This window comes from Anabrus simplex, chromosome 1 (assembly GCF_040414725.1).
Source record: "Anabrus simplex isolate iqAnaSimp1 chromosome 1, ASM4041472v1, whole genome shotgun sequence".
In the NCBI taxonomy this organism is placed as follows: Eukaryota; Metazoa; Arthropoda; class Insecta; order Orthoptera; family Tettigoniidae; genus Anabrus; species Anabrus simplex.
The window spans coordinates 1,779,713,574-1,779,735,320 of NC_090265.1; the positions used below are offsets into that span (position 1 = coordinate 1,779,713,574).

The 21,747-nt window shown below is 39.8% G+C and overlaps 1 protein-coding gene across 1 annotated transcript in view; it reads left to right on the forward strand.

Moving 5' to 3' along the window:
• Nucleotides 1-21,454, forward strand: part of LOC136883158 (lysozyme) — a 52,301-nt gene extending 30,847 nt beyond the window's left edge. Inside the window, exons 2-4 of the mRNA XM_067155342.2 lie at nucleotides 15,389-15,571; nucleotides 16,797-16,870; nucleotides 20,632-21,454. Coding sequence (XP_067011443.1) covers nucleotides 15,389-15,571; nucleotides 16,797-16,870; nucleotides 20,632-20,766 — 392 coding nt within the window. The 3' untranslated portion in view covers nucleotides 20,767-21,454. The remainder of the gene's footprint in view (nucleotides 1-15,388; nucleotides 15,572-16,796; nucleotides 16,871-20,631) is intronic.
• The last annotated feature ends 293 nt before the right edge of the window (nucleotides 21,455-21,747 follow it).

The window sequence follows — 21,747 nt, forward strand, 5'->3', positions numbered from 1 at the left end:
ATATTGACTCACACTTTGCAGTTTGCTGGATTACAACTGACAAGAGCGAAGACATGCCAGTAGAAGATAATACAAAGTCCCCTGGGTAGTAGCGGAGTTGCTATGGTAACCATTGCGTCATTGGCTCTGCTGGTGAAAACCCCTTCGCCCCGGGCCTCACCGGGCATGTGCATTCTTCTGATCTCCCAACAGTACGTCCTGCCAGCAAAGGCATAGCCAAAAATTACAAATTGCTTAACGTATTATTATTATTATTATTATTATTATTATTATTATGCCTATTACGAAGCGGATGTTTTACAGCTTTTTCTCCGGGTACTCCGATTTTCCCTGTCGTAATTCATTCCAGCAACAATCTCCATTATCATTTCATTTCATCTGTCATTCATGAATCATTGAACCAGAGGAGTGCGACAGGCTTCGGCAGCCGGCACAATTCATATCCTCACCGCTAGATGGGGGCCTCAATCATTTCATTCCTGACCCGGTCGAATGACTGGAAACAGGCTGTGGGTTTTCATTTCATAACTTTAAGAGACTTATAAGGAGTCATATCGCGTGTTTGTATTTTAACACTGAGTTCTGACAACTCGTGAAGAGCATCACACATTAGACTAAGATTAAAAGTAGCATTCGTAATTTTTTTTTAAGAGTCCATCATACACGCGTAACTCTTTCACACTTATTCAGTGGCGGCTGGTTGACTCTCAGGCCGGGGGGGGGGGGGACGGCCACAGTATTATTTCCCACAAATCTTTCTTTGCTACTGACCAGTACCACCGCACTCATTCAAATCTTCCGCGCGAAAACAAACTAATTCACTGCTACCAACCTTCACAAAACGTGAATCAAAATTCCTGGTCTCAAATGTTACATTTCAATATAATTATTATGTTTCTTCTTAAAATATAAATAATAAGGCAAACAAGGTCATACATTATTATTTAATTTTATTTCATCCAACAATGATTTGGCTGGCGCATGCTCATATAGGGTTTGGTGAGGACATTTTTACTGCTACACTGCTACGGACTCTACCCACGTGAAAACCTCTTCCCGCATCCTTCCTCCACCCGAAACCATCCACCAGCACGCTTCCCCCTTACATCTCACCCACACTATATCTTTGGACGGAAGTTCAACCGCAAAACATTTATTAGTGAACTGCGCGCTGAAAGTTTGATAACTTATTGCCGAAAAGTCTTCCTTATTGATGAGAATTTACAGCTTCACAATGAAATGTAATTTTCTTAGCATTATTCGAGTTCAATATTTGACTTTAAAAAGAAACCTTTTCATTTTCTAGAGAGGACAGCGTCCGGGAGTCCTTAAGGGCCGGTCGCTACTGCACTTACCCCTGCTTTTATACTGTTTTGCTCCTTCAAAATGTGTCACGAGTAATCCATAGTTTTTCCAAACTCCAGAAATACTTCTGTAACTTGAACCTACCCAAACGAGTAATTAGGATTCTTCCAATGTTGTACAACTGACACACGAAGGAATTTCCCATATTTTAAGCGACAAACACGTATAGTCGATAGAATAGTGCTATGGAACAGGATAGATATCATACGGTCGATAACTATGGATGAGAGTTAATCTATCGACACTTGCCGACGTCACAATATGACATCAAGCGACGATGGCAGCACCGAAGTGGAGACACACTTTTAAACGATAAATCCAAATCTTCATAATTATTACAATCTAAAGTCTACCGGTACCGGCAGAAAAAAATAGCCCTGGGTATAATACACTTCTGAAAAGAGTCTGCGACGTAAACCAGTAATCAGTAAGTTTTGCTTCCGGTGTTTCTTACAACGAGTTATGATTAACCATCTTCCCTGCTTTAAGCGGACTGAATTGGCGAGAAATCTCTTTAGTCTTTTATTTTCAAGGTAACAGTCGTGTGTTTCAATCCGTCATGGGACCTTTCTTACAGTCTTTTTTTCTTTTCTTGTTTGACTAATGAGTACGTAAATGAAGGCTCAAGGTCACCTATTCCGTTATCCCATCCTGTCGGTAGCTTGAGGCAATGCTTGGGTATTCGCTACCATAATTTAGGAAGATGACAGGCTGTTGTCCTACATCGTGGGCATTTATTAGCTCCTCTACAACAGACAGATACAGACTGTATTCACACGGAGTAGAGGATTAAAAAACCAAATTGGACAGGATACTCTTGTCTAGATTCAAAGTAAATATTTTTGAATGGTACATGAATTATAAGAAAATAGATTATAGACTCTGCAAGTCCAAGTAGCATTTTATTAGTAACTTAGTAACACTTAGTGCCTCCGTGGCTCAGACGGCAGCGCGTCGACCTCTCACCGCTGGATACCGTGGTTCAAATCCCGGTCACTCCATGTGAGATTTGTGCTGGACAAAGCGGAGGCGGGACAGGTTTTTCTCCGGGCACTCCGGTTTTCCCTGTCATCTTTCATTCCAGCAACACTCTCCATTATCATTTCATAGCATTTATCACTCCTTAATAAATCACCTTGGGAGTGGCGACCCCATTGTAATAACAGCCTGTATATGTTTCATTCATTACATCCCTGACCCGGCAAAGACTGGAAAACAGGTTGTAGGTTTTTTTTTTTTTTTCATTTTCAGTAACAATTAGTAACCAGATTGACACCGGCTACTAGCCGGGCTGGGTAGCTCAGTCGGTAGCGCGCTGGCCTTCCGAGTTCTAGTTTGGCGGGGTCGATACCGATTCCTTCCGGTGGTATTTGAAGGTGCTCAAATACGTCAGCCTAGCGTCGGTAAATTCACAGACACGTAAATGATCTGCAGCGGGATAAAAATCCGGAACTTTATCGTCTCCGAAAACCGTAAAAGTAGTTACTTGGATATAAAACTATAGCATAGTTTAGTTTAGTTTATGGCTCATATAACTCTCCATCGTGTCACAGGTGAGACGAACTGCAAATACACGGGGGAACGCGATATTTTTAAAATAATTCCGTAACGCCATATAAATAAATATAATTATACAGAAGCCGTCCTGGCTATGATTTAAAGAACTGATGGATGCCCATGACTGTGAGATGTATTACCATAGAGGAGCGTCAGAGTTCAGTTGGTCGATCTGATCTTGCAGGCTGTGATGTGATGGATGGCCATGACTATGAGATGTATTACCATAGAGGAGCGTCAGAGTTCAGATGGTCGATCTGATCTTGCAGCCTGTGATGTGATGGATGGCCATGACTATGAGATGTATTACCATAGAGAAGCGTTACAGTTCAGATGGTCGATCTGATCTTGCAGGCTGTGATGTGATGTATTGATGGATGGCCATGACTATGAGATGTATTACCATAGCGAGGCGTTAGAGTTCAGATGGTCGATGTGATCTTGCAGCCTGTGATGTGATGGATGGCCATGACTATGAGATGTATTACCATAGAGGAGCGTTACAGTTCAGATGGTCGATCTGATCTTCCAGACTGTGATGTGATGTATTGATGGATGGCCATGACTCTGAGATGTATTACCATAGAGAGGCGTTAGAGTTCAGATGGTCGATCTGATCTTCCAGACTGTGATGTGATGTATTGATGGATGGCCATGAATCTGAGATGTATTACCATAGAGGGGCGTTAGAGTTCAGATGGTCGATCTGATCTTGCAGGCTGTGATGTGATGTATTGATGGATGGCCATGAATCTGAGATGTATTACCATAGAGGGGCGTTAGAGTTCAGATGGTCGATCTGATCTTGCAGGCTGTGATGTGATGTATTGATGGATGGCCATGACTGTGAGATGTATTACCATAGAGGGGCGTTAGAGTTCAGATGGTCGATCTGATCTTGCAGGCTGCGATGTGATGTATTGATGGATGGCCATGACTGTGAGATGTATTACCATAGAGGGGCGTTAGAGTTCAGATGGTCGATCTGATCTTGCAGCCTGTGATGTGATGTATTGATGGATGGCCATGACTGTGAGATGTATTACCATAGAGGGGCGCTGGAGTTCAGATGGTCGATCTGATCTTGCAACCTGTGATGTGATGTATTGATGGATAGCCATGACTGTGAGACGTATTGCCATAGAGGAGCGTTAGAGTTCAGATGGTCGATCTGATCTTGCAACCTGTGATGTGATGTATTGATGGATAGCCATGACTGTGAGACGTATTGCCATAGAGGAGGAGCGTTAGAGTTCAGACGGTCGATGTGATCTTGCAGGCTGTGATGTGATGGATGGCCATGACTATGAGATGTATTTCCACATTGAAGCGTCAGAGTTCAGATGGTCGATCTGATCTTGCAGGCTGTGATGAGAAGAATTGATGGATAGCCATTTCATCTCATCACACTCTAGAGAACAGATTTGTTTCATTCGTGCTAGTTTCATGGGCCCTGAGTCAGTTCCCCCCCTCGATGTAGTGAATCCTAAACTTGCCGCCTCCAAATTCCGTACAGAAATTTCTCGAAAACGATTCCTTAATTGCAAATACATTCGTTATCAATTTGAGTTTCATTTATTAAAAGACAGCCGGCCCCACTGTGTAGGGTTAGCGCGCCTTCTTCTTACCCGGGTTCGATTCACGACCAGGTTAGGAAATTTTACCTGGATCTGAGGGCTGGTTTCAGGTGTACTCAGCCTACGAGATTACAATTGAGTAGCTATCTGACGGTGAGATGGCGAGCCCGGTCTACATATAGAAAGACAAGATAACGACCGAGAGGATTCGTCGTGCTGACCACATGACACCTCATAATCTGCAGGCCTTTGGGCTGAGCAGCAGTCGCTTTGTAGGTTATGACCCTTCAAGGCTGTTGCGCCATGAGATTTTTACAATTTTATTGAAATACATATTTATGATAATTTGATTTTCCCAAAGGGAAGATTGGCACCATTTTCTCTTTACCAGCGAGCTTTTATTCCATAAAATGTTAATAACAATGTTATTTAACTTACGTACCACTACCTACTTTTACGGTTATCGGAGACGCCGAGGTGCCGGGATTTTGTCCTGCAGGAGTTAAGTGGCAGTAAATCTACCGACACGAGGCTGACGTACTCGAGCACCTTCAAATACCACCGGTCTGAGCCAGGATCGAACCTGCCAAGCTGGGGTCATAAGGCCAACGTCTCAACCCTGATCCACTCAGCCCGGCATTGCATGCTCATGAGACTTCTTGTCTTACACGAATAATGTAAGATAATTATTTAAAAATAATTAGAATTCTAGCAGTTCCGGTATTATTTAAAGACTAATTAATTACCATTTCTCTTCTCCTTGGTTTTGAGTTACTCAACGCTACAGATCTCCCATTGTCCAAAACATTGACGAGACGTCATTAATTTATGACTTCCGTTAGTTTATTTAATTAAAAGTAATTCTTAATATCGCAGAATAGATGGTCGGTTAGTTTGATATATTGTGAGAAATGTTACGTAAATTAACTTATTCTCCAAGAACAACGACATATTCTTTGTCATATTGTGGGAGTTCGCTGGGAAACACCGCTGTGCAACACATACATTTAATTAGTGACGACCTAGCTCTTTATACAGTTGCCAGTCTCTTTTGATTCACTTAACTTATCAAGATACTTGTGATCTCAGTGGTAGATTTGAGACACAGATATGAGTTTCCTGGTCACCAAGCTTAAAGCCCTAGCAAGGATGTCGATCTCTACCTTGCGACCTTGCAGTTGTCTTTTCTTTAACATACATACATACATTATCATTATAGACTATTATGCCTTTCAGCGTTCAGTCTGCAAACCTCTGTGAATTTACTAAACGTCGCCACAATCCTCGATTTGCAACTAGTGTTGTGGCCCCACTTAGTTCTATACCTCTTATATTTAAATCGTTAGAAACCGAGTCTAACCATCGTCGTCTTGGTATCCTCTTCGCTGACTCAGCCAGTTTTACCTTCCTTCTTCCATAAGCCCCATTAATATTGATAGCTTCCCATCGAATTCCATTTCGTTCGCCAAGTTGTTTCCAAGGAGTCCCTCGCCTGTCAAATGGGAGTGGGACTCCGTTACTCCCATAGGTCCGAGGCTTGCTTAAAATGTTCTCAGCTTGGTAAATTCATGAAGCAGGATGCTACCCTACTTGCACATAGTCCAAGTGAGGATCTCTCCTCTAACGGGTTATGGACCACCGGTGAATTGTATAGTCCTAGCCGCCTGAGCACAAGGAGGGCCATGACTCATAATATGTCCGAGATGCCCACTCCCAGTCCATAGCAACTGGTATCCCGACACTCAGGACCACTTACTAGGCCACTCAGCCGTTGCCCATGGTTCACGAACTAGGACGTGACTACAGTAAGCCACAAACACGAATCTTTTCTTTAAATGTTGAAAATATTTCTTAGGAAAGTAGGAGTCCCTCATGTAAAAGTTTCCCTCATACCAAAAAGAACGTAAAGTTAAGCAATTTCTTCAATTGTGCGGAACGTTGAGGGACTAAAGGGCTCGAAAAGGTTTCAAATTGTGAGTCTTTTATAGCTCTATCAAATTTAGGAAAAATTTAAAATCACTTGCGGAAAAACAGCCTAAAAAGTTGTTTCTTTACTCGTTTTCATTTTGATTCAAATCCTAGCCAAATTAACTTATTTACATAATTCTTTCAGGTGAATTCTTTTTAAATGTGCACACCGAATGTAGTTAAAAGGGCTTAAATGAAACTCTGTGAGATGGACAGCAGGCAATGGTATGATGATAAACGGGGTTAAAAGTCAGGTTGTGAGTTTCACAAATAGGAAAAGTCCTCTCAGTAATAATTACTGCGTTGATGGGGTGAAAGTTCCTTTTGGGGATCATTGTAAGTATCTAGGTGTTAATATAAGGAAATATCTTCATTGGGGTAATCACATAAATGGGACTGTAAATAAAGGGTACAGATCTCTGCACATGGTTATGAGGGTGTTTAGGGGTTGTAGTAAGGATGTAAAGGAGAGTGCATATAAGTCTCTGGTAAGACCCCAACTAGAGTATGGTTCCAGTGTATGGGACCCTCACCAGGATTACCTGATTCAAGAACTGGAAAAAATCCAAAGAAAAGCAGCTCGATTTGTTCTGGGTGATTTCCGACAAAAGAGTAACGTTACAAAAATGTTGCAAAGTTTGGGTTGGGAAGAATTGAGAGAAAGAAGAAGAGCTGCTCGACTAAGTGGTATGTTCTGAGCTGTCAGCGGAGAGATGGCGTGGAATGACATTAGTAGACGAATAAGTTTGAATGGCGTTTATAAAAGTAGGAAAGATCACAATATGACGATAAAGTTGGAATTCAAGAGGACAAACTGGGGCAAATATTCATTTATAGGAAGGGGAGTTAGGGATTGGAATAACTTACCAAGGGAGATGTTCAATAAATTTTCAATGTCTTTGCAATAATTTAAGAAAAGACTAAGAAAACAATAGATAGGGAATCTGCCACCTGGGCGACTGTCCTAAATGCATATCAGTATTGATTGATTGGTTGATTGATTGATTGATTGATTGATTGATTGATTGATTGATTGATTGATTGATTGATTGATTGACTCTGCATTGACTCACATTAGCGCTCGTAGTGGTAAACAAAGGCAAAATGCTAATCTAATCGACCGGATAACGATGATTAAAAAAAGGATTGTCATTTTTGGAAATAAATAAAGAAAATATTCTCATACTTTATTATATTTTATTCACCTAAAATTCGTAGCGCATATCCCTAGGATGCTTTCAACATTGAGTTGCTTGCCTGCAGGGCCAGAACTGTGCATTTTTTTAAAATGTATGACCTTCTCTAGAAGAAACTCAAGGTAGGTTCCAATGTGAGTGCACTGAAGTTCCCTTGTAAAGATCTCTTTAGCGCAGAGGTCTGACGTAATGTCACTCGCAGCACGTTGGCGGTAGAGGTCTGACAAGTTTCATATAACAAAGGCAGGCGTATCTGTTTGTGCGGTCAAGATCTTCGTGGAACGACGAGTCCTTGAGAGAGTGTTCATTGTTCTTGGAGACTCCGTGTTCATTGTTAGTCACTCTGTCTGACACCTCCAATTAAGTAAATCATAATTGTATAATTACGTTACGCATTCGTAAGTCTTATGCTGAAGATAATGAAATGAAGTAACGGATTATTATGTGTTCCTATATATCCTTTGAAGTATTCAGGACATTTATTAGTAAGGCGAGGATTTCGCCATACATGCCTATATTTATCCTCAACCTAAAATTGTAGGCTCATAAGTCTAAAATCTGTTTCAGTTGATTTGTGAGGGAAATACATGGGTTTTATAGTGCCAATAAATGCCTATTTCGTTCATTAATGCCTATTTTAAAGATATTTGCATCTCAAGTTCATAAGTGCATAATCTCTGCTTTGTTAGATTTCTTTACCAGATAGCCGCTGAAAGCAGGCATTCTTTGCAGGTAGCTAACAAAGACAGGCACTTAATGTCATTGAACGACAACAACAACGTTCTTTCTGTCCTCTGATTCGACTTGGAGAGAGCTGGACTCGAATCTGCACCCTGCACTGGACAACCCCAAGATTTTTCAGCAGTCTCACGTACATTTCTTCCAAGTTTGAACAGCTACCTTCCAAAATAAAAAGAGAGAGAATTACCTCTAGTGAAGGCTGTAGGGATTGTTCTTGAGGTAGAGGCGACCATTGCTGACGGGAGATGAGATCAGTGCCAAGTTTAACAGTATAATGCAGGGGAATCCCGGCTGGAAGGGTTGTTTGGCCATTGCCGCTGTCTCGAAGCGGAAGTTCTCCCCTGCAGAGCTAGCTGCTATTACATACTATCCATTGACCTCATGTGAAGTGGAAAGGTCATTTTCTCAATTTAATAACCGACAGGAGCAAAGTTTTACTTTTCAAAATTTGGAACAATATCTGGTTGTCCATTGTAACATGTCCTGACAAAGTTTGATTTGAAGTGTCTTGTTGGCATTATTATTGTCTGGAAGAGATAAAAGTGTCTTCAATTGCATTAGTAATAATATTAATAATATATATTTTTTAATAATTAATGTTATTTGTTTTACGTCCAACTAACTACTTTTACGGTTTTCGGAGACGCCGAGGTGCCGAAATTTAGTCCCGCAGGAGTTCTTTTACGTGCCAGTAAATCTACCGACACTAGGCTGACGTATTTGAGCACCTTCAAATACCACCGGACTGAGTCAGGATCGAGCATGCCAAGTTGGGGTCAGAAAGCCAGCGCCTCAATCGTCTGAGCCACTCAGCCCGACAATATATATTTTTACAACGTGCTTTACGTCGCACAGACACATATAGGTCTTATTGCGACGATGGGATAGAAAAGGCCTGGGAGTGGGAAGGAAGCGGTCGTGGCCTTAATTCAGGTACAGCCCCAGCATTTTCCTGGTGTGAAAATGGAAAACCACGGAAAAACGTCTTCAGGACTGGCGGCAGTGGGGTTCTAACCCACTATCTCCCGAATGCAAGCTCACAGTTGCTCGTTCCTAACCACACGGCCAACTCGCCCGTTACTACTACTACTACTACTACTACTACTACTACTACTACTACTACTAATAATAATAATAATAATAATAATAATAATAGTTTTTACCTTTTCGTGATTGTAGTGACTACTTTTTCCTTAGCATAGAACCTTTAGCTGAGAACGAAGTGGCATGATTCACATATACTGAGTTATTTTAAATGCTAAGGAGATTGTATATTGGAGTTCGTTTCTAGTGCCTGTTTTCGAAATGTTAGTGCCTATTTTGTGATTTTTAGGTACATATTTGCTTGCGTATTTTGGGAATTTTTAATGCTTATAAATCTTCGTTTCAAAAACGTTTCGGAAATGTACTAAGAACTTCTTCTTAATAATAATGCTATTGCTTTTAAGTCCCTCTAACCAGTTTTACTGTTTTCGAAGACGTCGATACGCAAGAATTTTGTCCCACGGGAGTTCAATAAATCTGCCGACACGAGGCTGACGTATTTGAGCACCAAGAAATGATTAAATCCCATCTCATCACACCCTTCGAAAGCACGATTTGCGGTGAGCATTTCAAGTGTACGAATTCACTGAGGTCTCCTCACCTTCAGGAGAGAGGTTAACTAATGGTAATTTAGTATTTGACTGTAGCGAGTTCTTCGTGACGACTCGTGAGTATTATAACGTCATCAGTACGTCAGTAAGTCGGGAGCAGTTGGTTCGTGGAATAGCACGGTACTTGTAGGCGGATCCTACCTGGTAGACTCGAGGTTACCAAACAATTGCTGGTCTTTCCGGGGCGGGAGAGCTTCTGACTCGTCACATTCTACGTACAAGGTTCTTTTTATATCTTTGATTGTAGGTTGATGGGATTATAATGAGATTTAGAGTCTTCTCCATATAGATCATGAAGGCCTCGAGAGCAGCAGGAAAGTTTCAAAGTGTTCACAATGAAAATGAGTTACCAACATATTTCAAATTACATTTTTGACTCCTGTTAATGTCATCGACCTTTCATTTATGTTGTGTTATTTCTGCGTGCTTTGTCCGGCTCCATGGCTAAATGGTTAGCGGACTGGCCTTTGGTTACAAGGGTCCCGGGTTCGATTCCCACCAGGGTCGGGAATTTTAACCATCATTGGTTAATTTCGCTGGCACGGGGGCAGGGTGTATGTGTCGTCTTCATCATTTCATCTTCGTCGCGACGCGCAGGTCGCCTAGGGCGTCAAATCGAAAGATCTGCACCTGGCGATCCGAACATGTCCTCGGACACTCCCGGCACTAAAAGCCATACGCCATTTCATTTCATTTCATTTCTGCGTGCTTTTATTTTATTCGTCTAATTTGGCCCAAAGTGGGTTTACTGAAGTACACACAATAAATTTTCTTTACACAATAATAAAAATAATAATATAATATTTTATAACTTCCCTTATTATAATTTAGGGGCTGCCTGGCCGAGGCGGTAAAGGCATGCTCGGTTCGCCCGGAAGGACGTGGGTGCGAATCCCAATCAGGAAGTCGTAAAATTTAAGAAACAAGATTTCCACTTCCGGAGGTGCATATGGCCCTGAGATTCACTCAGCCTACACCAAAAATGAGTACCAAGCTAATTCCTGGGGGCAAAGGCGGCCGGGCGTAGAGCTAACCACTCTACCCCATCACGTGCCGCGGTTAAAAACGGTGGAAGCCTTTACCTTCCACTCTTCCAAGGGTCTTCATGGCCTGTATGGAGGTGACTTTGTCTTTTGTCACTAGGACAAAGCATTCTTTTTCATTTCCAATATACAAACTTTCATCACTGCTTAACGGGTTATAAACATTACTATCAAATGATAGGAGCTCGGGGGACTATTCCTCGATTCATTGTGAATTTTTGGAAGCAGTTTAATTTAGAAGTTATGGAACTACAAACTATGCCTTTATTAGCTTTACGACGTTCAGTTTCATTAGTGAGAAATCATTGCTACGTGCTATAACTCTTATAGTTTAAAAACGTTATGAGAATAATGTAATCAACAAAATTATTATAAATCAAAATTATAATTTCATTTCTTCGTTATGATTTGTCCATTGTGGCCTTCGACTGAGGGAAGTTTTGTAAATAAAATAATAAAAATCGTATCCGTGTGGAATATGATCACATCTTTCACATAAAATATAAAAGGGACCAAGAAGTAAAGAGAACGCGACACACGATACTATTCACTGTATAAATGGTTTCACAAAATTAATATTGACCCGCGGTTGGCAGGAGATTTTTCCTTTGCCTAATCAGATCCAAAATTGGAATAGGAATTTAGGAATTGTTCTCCGGTCTTCCACCATTAACGCTGTGACAGATTTATTTTAGAGTCCACATTTCTCTTTATAATACGTGACTGTATGTTCATAAATGCCCTTCTTCTCTAAGTTAGTTGTTCCGGTTGACCAGAATGGCACTCATATCGCACAGCTGGGTCAATGATCATTCCGTTCTTGCTTTCCGGTTTAAATGCTATGATATCTATTCGTCTGATGCTTCCATTTGCTCCACTCCTCCTTCTTTGAGGGTGCCGGCCATCATGTGTCGAATATTGTGGTGTCCAAAACATCCAGGACATAGGCACGTGTTTCGTGCTCTTTCACCCTGGTGCTAACAGGCCGTTTTCTCATGCCAGTATATGAGCGAGCACAACCACATGGAACTTCATAGACGTCCGCTGTTTAAGACGTGGTTTTCTTTGACTGCTTTTGAACGAAGCACGGTTAGAAACATGCCATTTTCTCGAGAGTATTGTTAAATGCTAGGCCTAGACAACTGTGTAGTTTCTTTTAAAAATATCAGGTTATTTTAGTTATCTTAGCAGTGCTGCAAATTCGATTCTGAATTTCTAGGTAACATTACTGAAACTGAAAATTATTTTTTGATACCTTAAACGGTGAATATTTTCAGGTAAACATTTCAGCTGACTCACCCTAAATGTAGACAGCTAGCATTCTTAAGACACCTTTGTATGATAATACATAAACTTTCCATAGTGTTCTCTAGGGCGTGGCAGCCAAATGACTACAAGGTGAAGGTCAGCTCTGGCTGTGTCAATGATCTTGGAGGTGATCATCCAGGTGAATGTCTCCGTGATTAGTAAAGATTAGATAATGGCTCGTTTCGAAGTTAATGTGTTTGTACGAGAGTGTAACTGATAATCGAGGAAATTGGTATTTAAAAAAATGTAGTTTCTCTTGTTTCAACAACCACCATCAAATTAACCTTTCACCTAAGCTTAGACAGCATCCGGTAAATAATAATATAAAAAACACACGGCGCAACAGCCCGAACGGCCATAGCCTACCAAGCGATCGCTGCTCAGCCCGAAGGCCTGAAGATTATGAGGTGTCGTGTGGTCAGCACGACGAATCCTCTCAGCTCTTATTCGTGGCTTTCTAGACCGGGTCCGCTATCTCACCGTCAGATAGCTCCTCAATTGAAGACCTACCCAGAATAAGGATGAAAAGTGAGATTTCAGTCGAAACAGGGTGTCTCCTCATGCCTCTATGCTGTGATGTCATCTTATATCTTACATTTGAACTTCAAGCTGGTTTACAGGCAGCAGAACTTTGTGGTGTAAGGATGGAACATAATTCAAGATGGTGGGCAGAGTCGTGTTGGTTCATCACCCGGTGTAGTAGATCATTTCAATAATGACCATAGACAAAATCACATTTCCATATTTGTTCTCGCACCATGCGGTGCTACGTGGGCTTGATTCCATTTCAGCAAAGAGATGAACACTGCCCAGGCGCATCTATTTTGAGGGATGATATACAGTAGTAGGTAAGGTAAGGGTTATTCTGCCCGAAGGCAGGTCCGAACCTCCACAGAGGTGTTCCTGAGCCGAAGTTTACGTGCGGTAGGGTGGCCAGTTCCTTTCCGCTCCTCCATTCCCTTACCCCCCACCAACAGCGCGTGGCAACCCATCCAACTCCCGACCACGCCCAATGTTGCTTAACTTCGGAGATCTCACGGGATCCGGTGTTTCAACACGGCTACGGCTGTTGGCATAGAGTAGTAAGTATGCGTAATTGTGAATGGCTGCTGACATTTTAGGTGCCAGTGCAGGAACTTATTGACTGTGATAGTATTTCTTCTTCTGGTTAAATTCTTCTTCTCGTTCTTCTCGCAACAGCATAATTCAGTATCTTCTCTCCAAAATCTTGGAAAGAAATTATAATTTCTTTTCTAAAAAAGAACGTTCAAGAAAATTTGCAATGTAATCGACTAGCAGAAAGCTGTGATTTTTCAGAAAGGTAATTAACTGTGGTCCATCTCTTTGTTTACATCGCAGAAAGTGTATCGAACTACTGAAGACATATCTCCTTTGTTTCAAAGTCTACATCTGAACATAATAGAACAATATACAACAGTATCTTTTTTTAAGAATTTCTTTTATATCGCACCGACACAGATAGGTCTCATGGCGACGATACAATAGGAAAGGCCTAGGAGTGGGAAGGAGTCAGCCATGGCCTTAATTAAGGTACAGCCCCAGCATTTGTCTGGTGTGAAAATGTGAAACCACAGAAAACTATCTTCAGGGCTGCCGACAGTGGGGTTCGAACCCACTATCTCCCGGATGCGAGCTCACAGCTGCACGCTTCTAACCGCACGGCCAACTCGCCCGGTACAATAGTATTTAACCATACATTGATATTCCGGTACTCCAGAAGCTACATTTTACCCTCATGTAATTCTATAATTCTCAATATAATTTAATAGAGACCATGACATTTTCAAATAATTTTTCTCAATAATATCCTAGGTGAAAAATCTTGTTTAAATATATTTTTAAATATTATATTTTAATTTCTCTTAATAATTAAAAACAGCACGCTGTATTGTGGTGTGGTATTCGAGTTATGTTATGTTTCATGTTATTTGTTTGTCACTGATAAATAATTTAAATATTACTTTTGTTAATTATTTTACGCATAGGTAAGGTTCGCCATGAATATTGCAACTGGGACTAATGGTCTCTTGCATTCAGAATAAATAAATAAATAAATAAATAAATAAATAAATAAATAAATAAATAAATAAATAAATGTCCGCCTCTGTGGTGTAGTGGTTAGCGTGATTAGCTGCCACCCCCGGAGGTCCGGGTTCGACTCCCGGCTCTGCCACGAAATTTGAAAAGTGGTACGAGGGCTGGAACGGGGTCCACTCAGCCTCGGTAGGTCAACTGAGTAGAGGTGGGTTCGATTCCCACCTCAGCCATCCTGGAAGTGGTTTTCCGTGGTTTCCCACTTCTCCTCCAGGCAAATGCCGGGATGGTACCTAACTTAAGGCCACGGCCGCTTCCTTCCCTCTTCCTTGTCTATCCCTTCCAATCTTCCCCATCCCCCGCAAGGCCCCTGTTCAGCATAGCAGGTGAGGCCGCCTGGGCGAGGTACTGGTCATTCTCCCCAGTTGTATCCCCCGACCAAGAGTCTGAAGCTCCAGGACACTGCCCTTGAGGCGGTAGAGGTGGTATCCCTCGCTGAGTCCGAGGGAAAAACCGAACCTGGAGGGTAAACAGATGATGATGATGATGATGATTGAAAAACAGCACGCTGTATTGTGGTGTGGTATTAGAGTTATGTTATGTTTCATGTTATTTGTTTGTCAGTGATAAATAATTTAAATATTACTTTTGTTAATTATTTTACGCATAGGTAAGGTTCACCATGAATATTGTAACTGGGACTAATGGTCTCTTGTATTCAGAATAAATAAATAAATAAATAAATAAATAAATAAATAAATAAATAAATAAATAAATAAATAAATAAATAAATAAATAAATAAATAAATAAATAAATAAATAAATAAGTAAATAAGTAAATAAATAAATAAATAAATAAATAAATAAATAAATAAATAAAAATTTGTCTCAGAACATAAGAGAGTGTTTTTTCTTAATTTCAGCCCAGCAGGGGGGTGGTCCAGTGACTGACATCTGCCTAGGATGTATCTGCGAAGCTATTTCCGGCTGCAACCGTACTATGGGTTGTTCTGGAGATGTTTGCGGTCTCTTCAGAATCACGTGGGCTTATTGGTCTGATGCGGGCAAGCCTGTAATTGCTCAAGATGATCCTGCTAACGAAGGAGGTGAGTGAACACATCAATTACATTGTCAGCTATACAACGTTTTCACACTGACTTGAGCCTGATGTGACATACAGGAGTGGTTTAAAAAATGTATGGGCTATTGGCCGAGAAGTATGACGTCTGCCTTGCACACAAGGTGACCATGGAGGTGCAGGATGACAAAACAAAATTTACTTCATTAGACAATTTTTATCTAAATATTTAACACAGAAACGCACAGGTATAGTTACTCAATTTTTGACTTGGGATAACAAACTGTTCCACGATTTCTACTCGTAAATTATGTCAAAGCGGAATTCTAGACCTAAATTTCATTTTAAAATTTACTATCACATAACAGTCCGCTTCTATAGTGTAGTAATTAGTGTGATTAGCTGCCACCCCCGGAGGCCCGGGTTCGATCACTGGCTCTGCCACAAAATTTGAAACGTGGTACGAGGATTGGAACGGAGTCCACTCAGCCTCGGCATGTCAACTCAGCAGAAGGGTTTCGATTCCCACCTCAGCCATCCTCGAAGTGGTTATCCGTGGTCTCCCACTTCACCTCCAGGCAAATGCCGGGATGGTATCTAACTTGAGGCCATGGTCGCTTCCTTCCCTCTTCATCGTATATCCCTTCCAATCTTCCAATTCCCACACAGGCCCCCTGTTCAGCATAGCAGGTGAGGCCGCTTGGGTGAGGTACTGGTCCTCCTTCCCAGTTTCAACCTCGACCCAATGTCTCACGCTCCAGGATACTGCCCTTGAGGCGGTAAATGTGGAATCCATCACTGAGTCCGAGGGAAAACTAACTCTGGAGGGTAAACTGATTAATAAAGTAAGACTACCACATAACTATGCGTAACTTGAGTCTTGGTGTACTTGGTTAGTATCTATTCTGCCTTAAATGTTGTAAGGAAAAGTGAAATTTTTGTACTTCAAAAGTAAAAATTAAAAACGGCCAGTAATATTATTTTATAAAATAACAATAAAGTGACAACTTTAAGAAATCCTCTACCGATTTTTCACTTTTTCTTTACTCGTATTTAGATTTAAGGAGTAGATATACTTTTACGGATCAATAAATCACACTTTTCTGTTACTTGTCTATAAAATACACTTTTCTCCGCAGTGAGGGGAATCCATTAACTATCTCTCTAATGCATACTGTGTTGTGCAAGTCACTTGCCCTGCAGATCAGAATTCGTGTTATCTAATCACGTGTCTTCTCTCTTTTCTTCAACAGCTTACGTTCGTTGTGTTACTGATGTGTACTGTGCTGCAAGAACTGTGCAGGGCTACATGGCAAAGTTCGGGAAGGTGAGTACCATCATCATTCAACCTCCAGCAATCTGAACTATGATAGTTCCATAAGTAATACTACTTTAGTCTAGGGCCAACTAGCCAATGGTACACAAACATCATGCCACTTTTGAAGTAGATACCAAGGAATGTGTTATTGAACCTCAAACATATCATCTAACTCATTATTCCAATCAAAAAAGAAAATACCATAAATAATAAGAGGAACAAAGAGAAAAGTACTGTTACCCTTTCAAATATAAAATGACCACTGGGTGACTTTAAGATAAACTTCCATTTAAATATTAATTCAAAAATAAGTTAAAACACGTCACAGCTCAGTTTAATAGATCTCACTCACATCATGCCGGATGATTCGGGAATCCAGTTAGACCTCATTTCACGCCACGCCTCTAAGAATGCTTTCGAGGAGGTCAGCTGGTTACTGGGCGAGATGAAAAGCACTGAACATATCCATTCCATTAAAATTACGTTAAATGAAAATATGTTATTCATTCGAGCTGTACAAACCGACGTGTTTGTGAGAGATGAGTTTCGCTCCGGAAGTTCAAGTGACCCGCTCACTGACAAGCTTTCGCGACATGAATTAGTTACGGCACATCTTTATTGTACAGACTTCTTATTGCACTGTTACTGCAGATAACACTCGGGAAACGAAATAGAAAGTAACGTGACTGTAGCGGGTGATCTCAAGTTACCAAATGTCAATTAGGAAGATAATGCGAACGACAGGAAGCATAGCCAACAAATGCCAAATAAGTTAATATGGGAAGGACAGCTGATTCAGAAAGTGATGGAACCAACTAGAGGGAAGAATATTCTGGATGCGGTGCTGGTAAAACCAGATGAGCTCTATAGAGAAATCAAAGTAATCGATGGTATTAGTGATCACAAAACTGGTTTTGTAGTACTGTAGTTAAGCATAAATGTGATATAAAGGAAGTTATTTAAAATTAGGACTATTTTTCAGTACTATATTGCTGATAAAGCAGGCATGAGGCAGTTTAAAAAAAAGTAACTATGATCGCTGGAAAACAGTAAATAAAAATGTAAACATACTCCGGGATAGATTTAAGCAATTGTTGAAGAATGTGAAAACAGGCACGTACCTTTAAAGGTGGTAAAAAGGTAAAGACCCGCTTTATTATAACAGAGAAGTACCAGTAAAGAGACTAAGCTGGAGCTGCAAGTTGGAAAGAAATAGAGTTAGAAATGGCTGTGGAAGTAAGGAGAACTTGAAGGAACTTACTAGGAAATTAAATATAGCAAAGAAGCCAGATAACGATAACACGAAGGCAAGCATAATTTGCAGTCACACACATTTTAGTGAAAAATGGAAGGGTATGTATAGGTAATTTAAGGTAGAAACAGGCTACAAGAAGGACATTCCAGGAATCATTAATGAACATGAGGAGTGTGTATGCAAGGACATTCAAACAGCAGAAGTATTCGGTCAGCAGTATATAAAGATTGTTGGTTACAAGGCTAATGCCCAGATATAGGAGGTAACTAATACTAAAGAAGTGTTAAAATTTACCTATTGTAACAATGATATTTACAATATGATACAAAAATTGAAAACTAGAAAAGCAGTTGGAATTGATAAGATTTCTGGGGATATCCTAAAGATAATGGGTTCTTATTTGATTATTGTTTGCATGACGGAGCTTTACCAAATGAATGGAGAGTTGCTATTGTTGACCCTATGTGTAAAGGAAAGGATGATAGACATAAAGCTGAAAATTACAGGCCAGTCAGTTTGACATGCATTGCATATAAGCTTTGGGAAAGCATTATTTTTGATTATATGAGACATGTTTGCGAAATGTACAACTGGTTCGATAGAAGGCAGTTGGGATTTACGAAAGGTTATTCCACTGGAGCTTAATTTGTAGGATTCCAGCAAGATATAGCAGACATCTTTGATTCAGGAGGTCAAATGGATTGTATCACGAATGACCTACCTGAAGCCTTCGAGAGGGTAGATCACGGGAGACTACTGCACAAAATGAGAGCAAATGGACTAGACAAAATAGTGTCCGAATGGGTACCTATATTTCTAGAAAATAGAACTCAGAGAATTAGAGTAGGCGAAGCTTTATCTGACCCTGTAATAATTAAGAGGTGAATTCCTCAAGCCAGTATTATTAGACCTCTGTGTTTTCTAATACATATAAATGACTAGCTGATGTGCCCGTGCATCGCTACGGAATTCTCAGAAAGACTGCTTTATGGTTTTTCCCAACTGAAGTCAACATAGGTCATTACAATTATGTCCACGTCAGTACGAATGTCGCGATTAAAAGCAATGCTGTCATATGAAACTCTCGATCTAATGAAAAACCGCACATTTTCTCACTTTTAACGAAAACTTCTACGTTGCCGATCTATCAGTTCAAAGTTCCAGAGCTACAATGACCAGGCCGTAGACAGCCGCGAACACTCCTCTGTCATTATTCCGTGTGCACACTGCTCATTCCAGTCAGTGTCAAAAATAATGAGAAGTGTGCCGCGAGGAGCATTTTCCATGCAACATAGTAAACAGTATTTGTGAATAACTTTGCAACATATTAACTAATCGACTTGTAATTTTATGTGGTGCTTCATCTTATTAATATATCCTTGTGTTTTAAATTTGGTTGTGATAAATGATAAATTGTAGAAGTTCCATATTTCGGTCGTGACTCCCCTTGAGAGTATGAAAATAGATTGACAATATCTTTAGGAATGTGAACAAAAACACCTCTCATCCTGTACACTGCTGCGTTTATTTTATATCCGAAAGACATTGTCTCTAGATATTATGATTTCCACGTTGATGGAAATAGATCAAAGTATATTAATATATTTTAACCCTTAAATGCACAACATTGCAAATGTGGAAAGGAGAATATACTTGTTGCCATTGATGCTTTCACGGCCCGTACTAATATACATGATATTGTATAGGCTTTTAGGCTTATGCCGTGTCAAGAAAATAAGGTGAAATTCTTTACGTTTCGCAGAGAACTGTGCTCTGCTTCATCAGAAGAAAATCACGACTGTCCATGAGAAATGCTTCTTAAACAATGACTTTTTTTAAAATTTAGACGTTATAATAGAAGTGGAAATGGTACGTTCATTCGTCACCAGATGGTTCCCCGGACGGGGCACAGCGCTAGTGTTCGAAGCGGAAGCTGACCGAACCATCAGAATCAGTCTTGTTATAATTTTTGCAAGTGTCCATTTACTTCTGCCTTACAGACGAACTCGCTAGGGGTCACTAGTGTATTATAAAATGAACAATATTTTATTTTATGACTTTTCTTGCTAATCAATTGGAGTGGTGTGAACTATAAACAGTTAAAGTAAAACAAATAAAATGTTGTTTACCTCAGAGAATTCGTGAAGCAGGACATCTCTAAGATTGAAGTGTGGCAGTAGCTACAATAATCGTACAGCTTTGCATATACCGGAACGCAAAACATTCAAAACCCTTAACTCATCCAAATAATTAAAAATATATTAATTTTGACATATAACTTTTTAAATATGTTTATGGTAACAATCTACTATTTTTGGAATGAAAACTATCATATTGAAAATAAATATAAAATGCGCATTTAAGGGTTAAAATGCTGTATGGGCTACGTAATTTAATGTTTTAATGTGCTGTTCCTGAACTCTTCAAGATTGAAACAGACGGAATTCTTTGATCGAGCAAATCTCGGAGATGGATTCTTAGAATTACTATATCTGTGATCTTTTCAATTTTGCAGGATTGTAACGGAGATGGAGCTGTGGACTGCTACGACTATGCTGCCATACATCGACTGGGAGGATACGGATGCAACGGAAACCTGGACTACAACTATTACAACAAGTTCTTGGCTTGCCAGAACCAAGTTGGATAAACTAAATCTGCTACTTAGAAACTCTAATTAAGGAGTTATCTTGTTCATAAACTTCGTCTTAACTTCGACACAGTGTTATTAAGTCTTCCAATTTTAATGCTTCTAAATTTTGTAGCAAACATAAAGCCTATCATCTAATTTCATTGTACTAATTCTCCTAATTTCGGTCAGCATATATCCTACACAAAATTTTTATCCTATGTTCCTTTTATTGACGTTTGTTATTTCTTACCTCAGCTGTTTCAATGGGGAAGAAAATCCCTCAATATTTTTATAAATTTATCTAAAGTAACGAAAAGAAAAAGTTAAGGATATTCTTGGAAATGCCAGGATTATTTATTCAACATGCACTGTGTCGTCCTGCTTTGCTATAAAAGACATCACAATATGTTCATATTGAGAGACAATTGTAGAGTAAATTACAATAATATTTTGCTCACTGCCAGAGTTGTGTCATTAACTATGATATATTACTATGATCTATACAAGCCTATTATTCAGTTACAGGAGAGCTATAACTATATGAGTTTAGTATACTGTGTTATGTTGGATTGATCATGTCTATAGGTATTAAGGATAAGACTCACTATAGATATTTTCATCTAAGTGGATCTCGTATCATAAACACCTATGGCTATGTTCTATTTACATGTATTTTATTTATGAAATAAAAATGTTTTTTGTGAAATTTGTGGGGTTTTTGCTCATTCTGGCTACCTGATACAGCATCCTCTAATTTTGATCTTACAGATGATGTTATTTATTTATTTATTTATTTATTTATTTATTTATTTATTTATTTATTTATTTATTTATTTATTTATTTATTTATTTATTTATTTATTTATTTATTTATTTATTGTGACAAAAGCCCACGAGCCTCTGATTCGTGATGGGCACTGTACAGTACATACTTTTGTTAAGGCGACCCAATAATTACATTTCATATACTCGAGCTTATTCAGTAATGTGACAAGTAAG